Raw genomic sequence first — 15,585 nt, forward strand, 5'->3', positions numbered from 1 at the left:
AGAAACTCTAAAATGTTACTCTAAGTGGTTTGATAGAGTGATATGATAAGCCATATCCAATGTGGCCTGCAGTTCTAACTGTATGTGTGTGTGTGTGTATAGTCCTTTCACCTATTATATCTTCATGACAACCACCTGAAGTGGGTTATTCATTTATTATAAAATTCACCTTATTGACCAGGTGGCAGCAGTCCCACAATCCAGGACTCCGTGTTAGGCCTGTCAATGGGAGATGCCGGGGGTTGCACTGGACATGGTACTGGCTGCCAAACAGCCCAGGAATCCATGTTGCACCTGATGGCAGCTGCCAGAGAACGTAGGAGCTGCGCTGGGCTTGGCAAGGGGGGTGGGGAGATGGGATTCCCCCCTGCAAATTTTGCGGACCCCCATTTTTCTGTCCAGAAACCAGACTGAAAAGTGTCAAGGGAGGTGTTATACTACCAATTGCAGGGCTTTTTTGTAGCAGGAACTTCTTTTTATATTAGGCTACACCCCCCCTGATGTAGCCAATCCTCCAAGAACTTACAGGGCTCTTAGTACAGGGCCTACTATAATCTCCAGGACCTTACCTAAAACAACAGATATAGACACCAGTCTATTGTTTACTTGGTTATCTTTATCCAGGGAGGACTGCTCGGCAGAAGCTGTGCAGCCACTCTTTTTCCAATCTCTTGGAAAATGACCTTGAACAAAAGATGTATTTATTTAATTGTTCACTTGATTTTTCATCCCCCCCCCCCCCCATCATAAGGGTAAGGATGCAGATGGTGGCTTTCAAAACCTGAACATTGTCCATATCGGTCAGAGTGATGACCAGTCTAAAATAATTACAAGAAGTATGCTTCTGAAATCCTCAGTTCAGGTTGTATTCTCAAACTGGCATCCAAGTCAGAGTGGGTTGGAGAGATTTTAATCAGAAATGGATCTTGTAAAAGTATCAAAATGAATTACAATCAGCTCCTCATCTAGCAGTCCTACTCTAGATGTCAGTAAGCCCTGAAGAATTTTGAAAAGCATCACAAGATGAGATTCATTTGACAAAATGTCTATTCTAAAGAAAGTTTTCTTTGCCACATTCACCTTAAATGTGGAAGAACTGCAGTGGCATCTTTTCTCTGTCACTGTGGTGACATCAGATCATGTGAACAACATCATTTCAGAATGGGATGGCAGGGAAGGAATTGTTTGACTGAACACTTCCATGTAATAGGAAAGCCGAAGAAAGACATTCGTGGAGTTTTCATGCTGCCTATTGCGAAGTATGAAGCACATTTTTTTTCTGTTTTGTTTTCATATGTTGCTATATTTTTGCTAAATCCATTTTTTCATTGCAGGTGTTTTCAATTTATGTGTTTTTACAACAGTTTAGTCCAGCCATAATTCAAAATTTGTGTTTAAATTTGTGTAAATTTTGTAGGAAAAAATTGGTGTCAAGAATCAGAAAATGGTGCAAAAATAAAGTCTTGCAAGTTCGGTTTGCACAAGGGGGAGGTAAAATTGAAAGGGGGTATGACAGTCAAAATAGGAGGAGTTGAGAAATTTGAAATTATCCCTTCTGCTAAGATGCTATCAGAAGGGGGTCCAAGTGAGGTTACTCATACAGTTGGAATTGGGGTTGCTAGATCATGATGCTTCTGGGCACGTTGGAGCCCTTTGAAGTTTTTTGTTAGAAATTAAGCCCATTTCCAGTTGCACCTGAAGCTATTTCCAGTTGCACCTATGGATATCTATATGGATTGGGAGCCTCATAGTACTTTAGCAAAAAGCAATCTCTGTATGGACTTTCCCATAAAGAAAACACAGTAGAAAACACCATGCTCTTCCACACACACATACTGTATATGATAAACATAACTTGGCACAACTTTTCCATAATTCATCTTGTAACCAAGTTCTCTGTACATTTTCCTTTCAGCAGAGAGTGCATTTGGCCTAATTTTTAGTCAATGGATTTACCTTATGTATGTTTCCTCTGTGGGAGTCTTCTGAGAACAGTGGAGCATCACACTGTGTTATCTGGCACAGGATGGAGAACAGTTACTCCTTTCAAATGCTGCAGCTTGCCCAAAAGCCAAGGGATCCATCACTAAAAGCTTGGCTCCAACTGTCCTCTACTCAGGGTCTAAAATCAACAGCTTCCCACCCATTGACCCCACAGCAGGAGAACTGGCAACCAACTTCCCGAAAAAGAATCTTTGTATAAGAACAACATTAATTTAATGATGATTAATACCCCATACATTCTGTAAAGTGAAGCTAAAAGCATTCAATCACTAGCTAAGGTATTGAAATTTTCTCTGGAAGATTGTTCACAGAGGGGCAGTGACCCTTTAAGGAATTAACAAAGGGGGTAGCATATGGATTCTCCACGTGAAAACTGAAAATTGGAATGTATTAGCACTGTGCTGTATAAAGACACAGCATTTACCTTAAATCTACCTATCTCAATAATACTATTTAATCATTAATCATTTTTATTTCTAAAGCACCTCCTGTCAATGAACACATTATAAGTTAGTGCCTTTCACAATAAAATACATATTATATAGTCCAAAACAATATAATTTAAAAATTCTGACCAGTTCTAATGATCTAACTTTACAAAGCTATCGACTGACATGCCATGGTAATGCAAGATGCAGCAACTCTAAATTTGGCAGCAATGTTTGGGATTTTATTAAATCATAACAAGACCAATCCAGAGATAACGTATTGTATATCATATTGGATTGCACAATCATTACTACACAAACTAATCAGGATGGATGACCTGCATTGTTAGCATTGATACGCCCGATCATCTGTAAAGGACAAGAGAAGAAGAGATTGGATGTACACAAAACCCTTCACTTGGAGTCTCAGAGTGACTTACAATCTCCTTTCCCTTCTCCTCTCCACAACAGACACCCTGTGAGCTAGGTGGGGCTAAGAGAGGAACAGCTCTGAGAAAATTATGACTGACCCATGGTCGTACCAGCAGCTGTAAATGGAGGGGTGGGGAATCAGACCCAGTTCTCCCAGATTAGAATCTGCACACTTATCTACTACACCAAACTGGCTCTCAAGGATGGGCCTTGATCTCTAGGTCCTGTTTGTTTGGCCCTCCAAGGCAACTAGTTGGATGCTGTGCATGTTGGACTATATAGACCAATGGTCTGATCCAGTAGACTTTTCTTATGTTCTAATGGAATGTTAGTGTGATCTAATGGGATGTCTTGGCTCAGTGCCTTGTACCCCAAACAAGTGATCATAGCTGTTAGAACCAACATTTCCATTCTTATGTTGAGCATCACACATGAAATCAGCAGAACTCACAGGAGGTTTCTGGAGCCTACTCCACCCCAGGATCATTCTTTCATATGGAACTACCAGTAGCCAAATCTGCAAGGTTTGAATCCAAATGGATGGATGGATACAGAGAACGAAGGCACATATTTGAGGCATATATACATCCTTGAATGCGCTTTAATGTATACATTCACTGTAGACATTTGTCTACCAGATGGACTGTATTTTGTATGGGTTTCCATGAAGTTTATGGGCTGCAATTCAACTACACTTGTGTGCAACAAAAGCATTGCATAGTGCTTGTATAGTATACCAATCAGGTGGACATGTGGAAAGGCACATCCATGCCTGTTGTCATTAAAATTACCATGAACCATACTGAATTTGTTGCATGTAACTCTATAGATCTAAACCACATATTTGTCAGATAAGCCAGGACAAGTGGAATCTGAAGCCAACCAGTATTTACATAAGAATTCTGAATCTGCACTTTTTTTAAAAAAAAAGTGCATAGAACTATAACCAGTGCAATGCAATCTGAAGAAAAACCAGAGTATATAACCAGTGAAGTTAGCATGGTCAGAACTGTTGCTTCGTATGCTCAGTCTAGAGTGGCAGTAACCTGGACCTAATGCTTATGTCAAGTTCCATAGTAATAATTGATCCTTAAAAGAAAAGAGCTTCTTGGTAATTATCTGCATTAGAGATTATATTTCTTCTTTAAGTCTGAGTTCTGCTTTGTTTCTTTTTCCATTTTCCATTCTTCTATTGCTGGGAGTTGGTTAATCTTTGAAATGATACATAATTCATGCAAAGACATGATAATAATTTACTAGAACAGGTTTTATACAAATATTGGAATTCTATTCTTCAGATTGAGCAAAAAGATTGATCAGCAAGAAAGGTGAAGTGGAAATGAAAGTAATGCAGTACCTGATATTCTACAAGCATCTTAGCAAAATTATTTCAAATTTTATAAATACAAATATAGACCATGAAAAATGCTGGGTGTGGATAGGTGTCCAAATGTACATCCCAGGATGATGGATAGTTATCTACAATGCATTTGTTTCAACCCAGTATCCAGACATGCCCCCACATTTGAAACATGAATTAAGTAGACCATCCACATGTATGTCATTGATCTTTGATCCTTTACAAGTATTCCATCTCCATCTATGGAAGGGGAAATTTTGAACTTGGGAACATGTACCTAATGGCTGGGCTCTCTTGTGTCCCTTCCTTTTTGCATATTAGGCCACATACTCCTGATGTAGCCAACCCTCCTGGACCTTACTGTACTAAAAGCCCTGTAAGCTCTTGGATGATTAGGTACATCAGGGGCATGTGGCCTAATATGCAAAGGAGTTCCAGCTACAAAAAAAGGCCCTGGCCCTAAGTATGCAAACATATGTACCTATATAGTCAAGTTATATTTGAAAAGATTTTAGGTATGAAACTTGTGTGGGAATTTCTGCAAAAATTTAAAATCAACACAACATAGGGAAGAATTGGCAAGCAAACATGTAATGTGGGATGTGAAAATGTTTTTTTTTCTTGAAAAAGGGGGAAAATGCTTCTTATTGGAATAATCATAATATTATCATCATCCATAAAATAATATTTATTAAGTCTGGATTAAGATCCATCCTGAATTCATTTTTGACAGTTCATATAATAAATTTGTTTAGTATTTTTGTGGTTAAACCTTCTCCTTTGCACTGCCGTTTCTTATTATTCATGGACGTGAGGCAAATGGCTGAAAATTGTATCATGTAGAACATAGTTACCACTTGCATCTACTTGTGTACAGGTACAATTCTACCTCTGTATGCTGTGAAGGCAATGATAAACCACCCCATAAAAAAATCTGCCATGAAAATGTCATGATGTGACATCACCTCAGAGTCAGAAACAACTGGTGCTTGCACAGGGGATTACCTTTACCTTTATGTTGTTATTAGCATCTGCATTGGACTTTATAACTACCCTTTTCCAAGTGGTGGTACATGCTGTGGTGTTCAGGGGTTTTCTGCCGTGGTTGTACTTACCTGTACTTATCTCCCAAATGATCAACATGGCTTCATCCAATAGTCAATTAATTTTAGATTATTTCTAATTACCCACAGACTTGACTTGTAAATGATACATTAGTGGAAGGGTTGGCTTTGGGCAAATATAATAGTCTGTCAGTCTTCCCTCCAAGCTATAATTAAATCCAAAAGATAAGAAGAGATTACTGTAATTATTTTGACAGTAAACTGATAGAAGTGTGCTCAAGTGACACAGACTGAAGAGCACGAAATGTCAATTGCTTAGAAACAATTAGGGTAAAGCAAGAAACGTAAACATGTGCTTATCTATCCTTAGAGTTTCTCTGGGCTACTTGCTAAAATTGCCTAGATCATTGATGAGGTCTTAAGGTTCAATCAAACTTGGCACAGCAGAGGACTTGGATGATATCAGCGGGTGTAAGTCATTTGTAAACTCATTAGCCTTGTCATTTGGAGGCCCTCAATGTCCATTTTGGTCCTCCGGCAAAACTAGAGAGCAGCAAGCCACAGGTCCCAAGGAGTGTGTTATGTTCAGGTGCTGAGGTGTAGCAATTGTTTGTTGCACAATAAAAAATGCAAAATATGGTAGATACAATATTATTTTTCTTAGATCAGCTTTGATAGGCAGCTGCCTCAGGAACCCTCTAGAGAGTGTGGGACATTTATCTTCTAAATATACAAACACATTATGCTTTTGAGGCATGCATTTCTCTTATGCCTAAATGTTCATTTGTTGTATTCATTTAGTTATTTTTTCATTCTGCCCAATTAAGAGTTCTGTGTAGTTTAAAAGCATGTATGCTATGATTCTGTGATGCTGTGCAATTAGAGAACTGTCTCCTCTTAATGGTAATCTCATGGATTGTGAACAAAGAGGGTCTTTGTCAATCTGCTTGTGGTTTTTTAACTGTAGATGCCAGGGACTGAAACTGTTAACTTTATGCATGGAAAGGAGCCATTCCTATAGCAGCCCTTACTTTTCATTACAAACAAAATATATCACCTGCTTAGTGCTGTTTTTCTAGATCCTAAAGGACATTAATTCTTTATGTCCGTTCTCCCTGATGGGAACAACAATGAGGCTTACAACAGCACTCTTTCCTCTTCCATTTTATTCTCAAAACCACAAGCCTGCGAAGTAGACTAAGCTGTGATATCATGACTGGCCCATTGTCACACAGTGAACTCCCATGGCAGAAAGGAGACTTCAACCTGGATTGCTCAGATCTTTGTTTGATCATTATACCATGCTACCATTATGTTACCACTATGCCACCTTCTTTCTTTGGCCTTTCATCATTCCAGCACCTTTTGGGCTGCTCCTGGTACACTGATCTCAGATGACATGATTGTTTATTAAAATGTACATGTTATATCATTAAGAATTATGGTGGCAGGGATAAGGTTGCCAGGTCTGTATTGGAAAATACCTGTAGACTTCGGGGGTGGATCCAGGAGACAGTGGGGTGGATCCAGGAGACAGTGGGGTTTGGGGAGGGGAGGGGCCTCAACATGGTACAGTACCATAGAATCCACCCTTCAAAGGAGCCATTTCCTCCAGGGGAGCTGATCTCTGCCAGCTGGAGATCAGTTGTAAAAGCGGGATATCTCCAGGCCCCACCTGAAGGCTGGCAATCCTAGCAGGGAGTAGGGTGCCAAAAGCTGTTGGGAGCACCAAATGATAGACCGAAGACCACAGTATCCTACTAGAAAATATATAATGCCATCTTAAGGCGGTCCCCCTGGTTTCTCAGTAAGTCCTCTCCCCATAAGGAATCTTTTCCCTTATCCAGCCAACAACTTGCCATTTGTATGATACCTCACTGACAAATAATATTCACATATTAGCCACCCTGAGCCTGCTTCAGTGGGGAGGGCGGGATAGAAATCCAATAAAATAAATAAATAAATAATAAACATGTATCTTTACTTACATATTAGGGTTCTTATGTCATGCAATTCTGACAAGAGATTCTTATCTTTGTTTGCAGTAAAGCAGATGCTAGAATGGATATGCATGTTTCTTTACATTCGTTGAGAAATGAAGAGTAAAATATTTAGAACCATAAAGCCAGATTCCAAAATCTTGTAGCTGCGTTACAGACACATTGTGAATTATTACAGACAATTCATTATGATTTATCACACTGAGCTCCTTGACTTGGAGGAAGCCCAAACACAACTGAGTTAACACAGGGATTGAGTTACCACTTAGTTAAAAGGAGGGTGATCCTGCCAGGGCAGAATGGAGTTCATTAACAGGCTCAGAGAACTTCCTTTGTAGCTACCTGTGTTGTACTTAACCCTTTTAACATCAGATGCTGAGTTCAATCAAATCTTCTTTGACAAAAATGAAGAGTGAGAATGGGGAATTATGACCCCCTTTTTAATAACACAAATGATGTTTAGTTGCATCAGGGAACAAGCTGCAAATTCAAAGGTGGAAGAAAAGGGACTTAATATAAATTAAGTGTTGCAAAGCACAATATTTTCTGTAGTTTTAGTTGCTCTCCAGTTTTGCTGTCTTCTGAAAAAGAAGGTTGCATGTTAGAAATATTTGATCTACCAGCTAGCCCATAAAACAAGAGATAGGAGTGACAGAAGGAGGGAAGGTGTAGCTATTATCTACACCCCATGTTGTGCTTGAGTTTGTGTGGTTTTAAAGAGTGTTAGAGGTCCTCAGAGAGATGTGTACATCTAGCCTTTGGTATGGAATTTCTTCTTGAGATTAAAAACAAAATTATATCTATACCATTTCAGTTGAGCATTAGGAGAAACTTCCTATGGAACCAATTACCGAGGGGGGGGGATGAATCCACCTTCGTTGGAGCTTTCCAAGTATTTGCTAGACAGCTATCTGTCAGGAAGACTTGAACTTGGATTTCTTGCACTGAAAAGGGTTGGGCTTGACAACCAGTATGGCCTCTCAACTCTACAGTAACTTCAACTCAGTAACTTCTGTACTGCAGAATTTATTTGCTTCTGTATGGAACCTGTTGGTATGATTGCGGATCATATGGTGGAAAACTATAAAGCTTTGAATCAGTTGCTGTTCCATGCAAATTTATACTATTTACTTATTTATATGCTTCACTCATGCTTCACTTTCCTCTCCAACGGGGACCCAAAGTGGTTTACATTATTCTCCTTGTCTCCATTATCCTCACAACAACCCTGTGCTGTAGGTTAGGCTGAAAGTGTATGTGACAGTCCCAAGGTCACTCAGAAAGCTTCCATGGCAGAATGAGGATTTGAACCTGGGTCTCCCTCCAAGGCCCAAAACTGCATGAGTCATTTTTTTCTTTTTAGTGAACTGGGTCTGGGTTCTAAGCCCCAGATCTGTTTTCTTGCAACCGCACAGCCTGCAGTGGTTCAATTCGGAGACTGTTGCATTTGGGGGGGAGAGGGGGAGAGGATTTATTTTTAAAATGGTGGCATGTCTGCAGGCAGACCCAGGGACGGCTGTCATATCAAGCTCTGCATCCAGCTCCTGAGTCAAGCTCCTTGTGACTAAAGGAGGCACTTTCATGTGTGCTATTTAGGTATTCAATTCATTTACAATGAGTCCAGTTTCCACAGATGTCAGTATGGTGTAAGGTAGAAGGAAGAGCTGAGATACTCCTGATTCAGTCCTCACCTTGGTGAGAAACCAATCCAGTGGTGTTTGGCAAACAATGATTCTCTCAGTTTCCACCCCTTCCCTCATCAACACTGTGTGAATACTTCCAGACTACTTTGTGTGTTATTATAAGGAAGACTGAAAAAATGTGGAACATTTTGAATACCTTTTCTGTTGTTAAATATCTTAAATTTTAAAGCAAACTAGCCAAATAACTGCCACTTTGATGCAAAATAGTAAATATCCAGTAGCATTGTATTGCAGCATAAGCTTTCGAGAAACACAGCTGTCTTCATCAGATGCATCTGGACTCTGATGGTGCTACTGGACTCTACTGTTTTGCAGTAGCATGGTTAATTTCTCTGGATTTATGTTGCTTTCTTTATGGATGATTTCACAGACGCAACATGAGTAGTTGTTCCTTTTCATGCACTCGGTTATCCTCTGCCTACTTGTGGATGCAGATCTTCCATTTTTAACTTAGTGAAGAAAATAGCTGCTTTTTAGAAAATGCAGCCATTGGGATCTGGCAGTCATAGAGCAGAGAGACAGTGGCTGTGAACAGGAGCTGCATACCTGCATTATAAACTTGCCCTGAAGTCTCTGGTTTTCCTGACACACCACTTGCCTCCTTTCAAGAAGTTAGTACTTTTTCAATAAAAATAAATTCAATTTGTGGCTCTATTTCAAGTCAGTTGGTTTGATGGTATAAGTAGAGCGGTACCAGTTTTGGATTTAGAGAGTTGTGTGGCTGAGTCTCTTTTCATGTGGTTGCCTGAGACATTCTTAGAAACCCCAAACATTTTTGAAGATCCTCCACTGGAGACATGCACAATTCTTCCCTCCCTTTTTACCATTAATCCTTCATGTTTTAACAAGCACTGAAGTTAAGGCAGCCTACACTCTTTCCTGTCAAGTTGTCCTCCTCCCTGGTATTATTTCTCTTGAATAAAGCAATCTGCTCCCTCAAGTCCATACTCTTGTAAATCAAAGGAATAAATGTCAACACATGCCATATGGAAGTATAAACTTCCTCTTTTTTAATTAAATAGGATTTTGACATTTGGTTTGAAGTGTTAGTTTTTTTTAAAAAAAATCTATACCAAGTCTATCAACTGTTTTTATTTTTAGTAAAAGTTGGATTTTCTCTGATGCCACAAATAATTTTGGACCCCCCCTCCAATCTTCCCAATATCCTTCTACAGCTCTTAGAAGATAAACCTACATAGCCAAGCTATGTCCATATGCAAAAGAGAGAGAGAGAGAGAAAGAAAGAGAAAGAGAGAAAGAAAGAGAGAAAGAAAGAAAGAAAGAAAGAAAGAAAGAAAGAAAGAAAGAAAGAAAGAAAGAAAGAAAGAAAAAAAAAGAGGTTTTGAGTAGGAATCATTGCAAAGATGTAATCATTATGTAAAGCTAGAATGCAGAATTCTAGTCTGGAGCCACTTGAAACTATCTTTGGGAACCTTTCATATTGTCTCATATATGTTTATTCTGAAGTAAGTCCTACTGTGCTGAATGGGATTTATTCCTAAGGAAGTATGGAATTGAATTGTCATATTTAGTTTCATCTTGAATAAATCCTTTATGGTGAACACACATGAGAAATACAATTTTTGCACATGCTGTGTCAGACCAAAGGTCTATACAGTACAGTGTTTCTCTCTCTCTCTCTTTGACAATGGTCAGAAAAATATTTGAGCGTGGGAAAATAATTTCTCTGTACACTAATTTTGTAAACCTCTCTCATGCCCACTGAAAAAGCTAAAGCAGAGCAACAGATTGTCATTCCATTGTTTTTTCCCCACTGCCACAGAATAAAGTTCCATTTAAAAGTCCCAGTAAGAAAACTTTAGCCACCAGTTAGTTTTAGATTCATCACCCTGTGCAATCATGCAGGTTCTCCTTCGTTCATGTGTGCTTGGTGCTTAATTTGGAGCGTAACCGTTGTACACCATTTTCCCAATCTGCGACAGTACCAAGGATATGCTATTTGGCAAGTTGGGGAAACCCACATATACATGTGGGTTTTCCCAACAGGCCAAATAGTGTCCCTTCCCAGCATGTTTTAGGCCAGGAAAATAGTGTGTGTGTGTCCTTCACCACAGGGAATCATAATATGAATTGGGAATTGCACATGGGCCATTTTGCAGGACTTGCATTCACATATGCTTGTTATATAGAACACCGAGTGGGGACCCCAGACCCATCCTGCATGTATTATTGGTGGGGAGGGGGGGCTCCCAGAAACCAGTTTCTGAACACTGACTTTTTGGCATCTGGTTCTATTAGACTAATTTCCAGTGAGTTAAATGAATATCTAAAATGGCTCCCAAAAGGACCAGGGTAACTCAAGGATTTTTCAGACAATGCAGGCACCTTTACATGCTTGATGCCACACATGTCTACTGTGCTTCTCCTAGCCTGAACTGTGAACAGAACTGCACTGAATTTCTTTTTATTTAGTTGTTTGCTGGATTGATAGCTAGAGTTATTTTTGGACTCATTCAATTTCCAGTACCCACAAATGAAATATTATTTTGTGGCTCGCAACATGCCTCAGAGAGTGGCATTTTGAAGAAGAGATTTCATCAAATGCAAATCTAAATCTCATATTAGAGTAATTTTTATCTAGCACCCTTCTTCAGAAGAATTTGAGCCACATCTGGCAGAAAGCCATCCCAATACACAAGCACCAGCATACGCAGCCAATTCTCACTCACCATGTGTATGTCAGATGTGGGTACTGAGGTCAGGTGTCCTAACCAAGATAATGCAAATGACTATCTGTTGTGAGCATATCCATCTGCGGTTAAGGGGATGTGCCATCACTAATCCAAATCTGGCCTTCATTAATTTTCCAAAATAAAAAACAGCCCTACCAGGCACAGAATCAAAGTGTTCAGGTCTGTAAGTACTGCTCATAGTCATGTATGAAAACCGAGCCTTCCTCTACTTGAAAAAAATCTCTTCAAGATTGCACAAAAATTAACCTAGACCAGTGTTCCAGCAGTGGCTAAGCAGATGCCTTGGGGAATTTTGAATATTTATTTATTTACTATTTACGTCATTGAGTCCCAATGGGGACTCAAGGTAGGTTAGGCTGAGAGTGGGTGACTGGCCCAAAGTCATCCAGCAAGCTTCCATGGCAGTGTGGGGATTCGAACCTGAGTCATAGTCCAGCAGTCTAACCACTGTACCACACTGGCTCTCAATGAACATTCACATGCCTTCAAACCAAGGAAACAAGAAAATATGCATTGTGCTATCTTGGTGTTACAAAGATGTACAAGAAAGTGGGTTGACTTTTAAGCAGAGTATAGCCCAATCAGAATACAGTGGCCTGCGCACTGCTACTTGGGGCAGGTGAGTGGCTTCAACAGATAGGATTCCTTGCCTTTCAAGGCTTCTTTCATTGCATTCATACCACTTCCTTCCTTCAAGGAGCTTACAGCAGTGTGCATGATTTCCTCTTTCTCCACTTTTTGCACCAGCCGTGTGAGTGTAGGACCGATTTCACACTCAGCTTACCCCGCTTTTCCGTTCGTCTTCTCTGCGCGGCGTCCATTGGATTTCCCACTATCTGTGCCTGAGTTACAGAAAGCGTCACGGCTTTCCCTCAGCAAACGGAAACTGATTTTTAGCGGTTTCCGTTTGCTGCATGAAAGCCGCGAGGCTTCCTGTAGCTCCAGCACAGATAGTGGGAAATCCGACGGACGCCGCACAGAGAAGACGAATGGGAGAGCAGGGTAAGCTGAGTGCAAAATCGGTCTAGGTTAAGCTGAGTCAGAATGATTGATCCAAGGTTACCCAGCAGGCTTCATATCAGAATAGGAATTTCAACCATCCTGGCTTGACATTCTAACCTTTATATTGCACTGGCTTTTATTCACTTTGATTGTAGACCTTGACTTTGATTGGATCTAGCCAGCCATTTAGCTCAATCTTGCTCAGTTCCTTACCCTTCTATAGCCCCCGTCTCTCATGGCTTTTGTCCATGCAGGTCCCAAGATCATCAGCATGGTCCTATTGGTGGTCAAAGGAGACCCCCTCCTTTATTACCAGATGAAAAGCTGGCTGGACCCATTTCATTGCCTTGGTGAGTGAGACACCTCTTCCAGAGCAATGCAACCCATTTTGACACCTTTGAAGGCAATGTACTTCTTGTCATCCCTCTTATGGTCTCATCAAGACAGAAAGAGGCTCTCAGCTGGAGCTGTGGCCAGGCATGATAGAGAATGCCTAGCTGCTTCCAATGGAACTTGAAAGCTGAAGAGCTGGATCTGGACCCAGGCATGCAGAGGCTTGGCTGTTTTCTCCCTTCTTCCTGATCAATGCAGTTGGCAGCTACATCTGCCCTTCATCTCACTACTACATATGTGAATCCCTTACTGAATGTTCTAGGCTGCTAATTAAATCATGGAAATGTTTTTGTATTTGAGTGCTGAAAACATTAGCAGTGATGAAATTAAGATGGCATCCAAGTACTTGAACATCCCAAGGTGGGTGCATCCATTCAGGTCAGCAAGACCTGTATGAACATCGCAACTGGGATGCAATGCAAATCTGTTTCAGTTGTTTACACTGGTTTCGCTTTCTGAATCTCATAAGTGGTGCTTTTTCCTTCAAATGAAGACACTGTAAAGGTTCCCCTGAACTTCTAAATGCTCTAGGAAAGAAGAACCTGAATTGGTGTGGAGTTGGAAACTCCAAGCAGGTTTCTGGTAAAGAGACACCCTTATTATTGTGGAATGAGCAGGGCTATTTTGGTCAAAACAGTACAGCTAACAGCTGGAGCTGCCATCCAATGCTGCAGATAATGCTTTTTCAAAATCCGGACCCTGTTGCCATTTCATACAAAGATTGTCATTAGTTCTAAATCCTGTGGCAGTCTGATTAAAGCAACTCTTTTAAACTATGATATGAAAAGATAATACATCCGATCTGGGCTTGAGGGTTGTTGCAACGTGCAGAAATGGAATGACAGCTGCACAATGGCTGATTTTAAGTGCTCTTTGCTGCTGTGCCACTGTCACAATGAGTATGCCTATAGATACACTTTTGACAAAGGGTCTCCTTTTAAAATGATGAAAACTACATTTTTGATGTTGCACTTGACCATTGAATAATGATAATACTTCTTAGTTGGTAAGGTGTTGAAGTAGAACATAATAGCATCCAAAGAGCATATGAAACTTTTGTGCAGTAAAAATAAAAGGGAGCAGGCAAGTCAGGAAGACTTGCACAATCTTCTAAGATTGCTTCAGAAATGGTTAATGAATGTATGAGGGGGGTGTCATTAACAGCATAATCTTGAGCAGAATTCCAGCCTTTTTAGCCCATTGACTTCGGAGGGTGCAACTCTCCTAAGAATTGTATGGTTCTTTGGGGATGATGTAACCAGTCATGTGCATCCTTTGATGACCTATACTTGTAGCAGAATGAGATGGGCCAGAGATTGCACTGTGTACTTTGCCACTTCATTCTGGAAGGCAGGATGCCACTTTTGAATAATCCCCTTCATTTAAAAAAAAAATCTGCAAATGAAAAATTAGCATAGCACATTGGAAGATTCAAGTCCAGCTTACTTTCTAGCTTTCCATTCTTGGAAAAGTTTTTAACTCAGGGAAGAAATTTGAGAAATGTGATTCTCCCCCTCTTGAAGTCCATTCTATTGTTGTGGGAATCTACCACTTTATTCTTATCCTATTTTGCTTCATCAGACCTGAACCACTACAGATCCAATGTCACAGAAAACCCTTCCAGATTACCTTCTTCTCATTTCCAGCACTTTTCAGTGGAGTCAATGCTAGAGTTGCCAGTTCTCCCAGTATGACAGTAGACTTTCTGCTAGAAGCCCCTGCTGCTTGTCAGTGCTCCATTGCCCAATGGGTGAAAAATAAATTTAAAAATAGCATTGGCACAATGGTGTGATGTCATTTCCAAATTTTCCATGGAAAAATAGGAATGACTGGAACCTCCGTGAATTTCCCCAAAAGTGACAGAATGCTGTTGTACTGATGACAAACCTCCCTGTCCTTCCATCCAAGGCTCTCTCCAGTTGTCAGCTGCTGGCTGGCAGCCCTAGACACTCCATACTTTAAGCCAAGCTTTAGATAGTCAAGTGAAACTGTGGTACAAAAAGCCCTGCCTTGGTAAACAGGAAACCAAAGATGGTGACTTGACAATGGCAATAAAACCTTCTGTTGTTGTCTACTGTGTTTTGTTGCAGTCTTCTGTGATGTCTGTTTGCTTCGCTCGCTTTCACCCAAACTTGGTTGTTGGAGGCACCTATTCTGGTCAGATTGTGCTGTGGGATAATCGCAGTCACAGGAGGACACCAGTTCAGCGCACACCTCTCTCTGCTGCCGCTCATACGGTAAAGGTTTTATGTGGTCACCTCCTTTTTAAAGAAAAGCTAAACATATTAAACAGTAGCAGGAGCCATACAGTATATTTGATTATGCTCAATAAAAGAGCAAATAGGGTGGTATTCAAACGTCTTTTTATTTTGCTTCTGATACAAGATACAGCCCAGACTCCTTCCACTATTAATTTTTGAGAGACGGCTTGAAGGGGTCGGCTCAGTCCTTATGTCCAATTCAGACAGCCAATTTTCAGTGTTGC

At 40.4% G+C, this 15,585-nt stretch overlaps 1 protein-coding gene across 6 annotated transcripts in view; it reads left to right on the forward strand.

The window, feature by feature from the left end:
- The window catches only part of DYNC1I1 (dynein cytoplasmic 1 intermediate chain 1), a 233,051-nt gene that overhangs the window by 158,432 nt on the left and 59,034 nt on the right, over window positions 1-15,585 (forward strand). For all 6 annotated transcript variants that reach the window (XM_060248536.1, XM_060248538.1, XM_060248537.1 and 3 more), the window contains one exon: window positions 15,191-15,337. In XM_060248536.1, coding sequence (XP_060104519.1) covers window positions 15,191-15,337 — 147 coding nt within the window. The remainder of the gene's footprint in view (window positions 1-15,190; window positions 15,338-15,585) is intronic.

Source organism: Heteronotia binoei, chromosome 10 (genome assembly GCF_032191835.1).
Source record: "Heteronotia binoei isolate CCM8104 ecotype False Entrance Well chromosome 10, APGP_CSIRO_Hbin_v1, whole genome shotgun sequence".
In the NCBI taxonomy this organism is placed as follows: domain Eukaryota; kingdom Metazoa; phylum Chordata; class Lepidosauria; order Squamata; family Gekkonidae; genus Heteronotia; species Heteronotia binoei.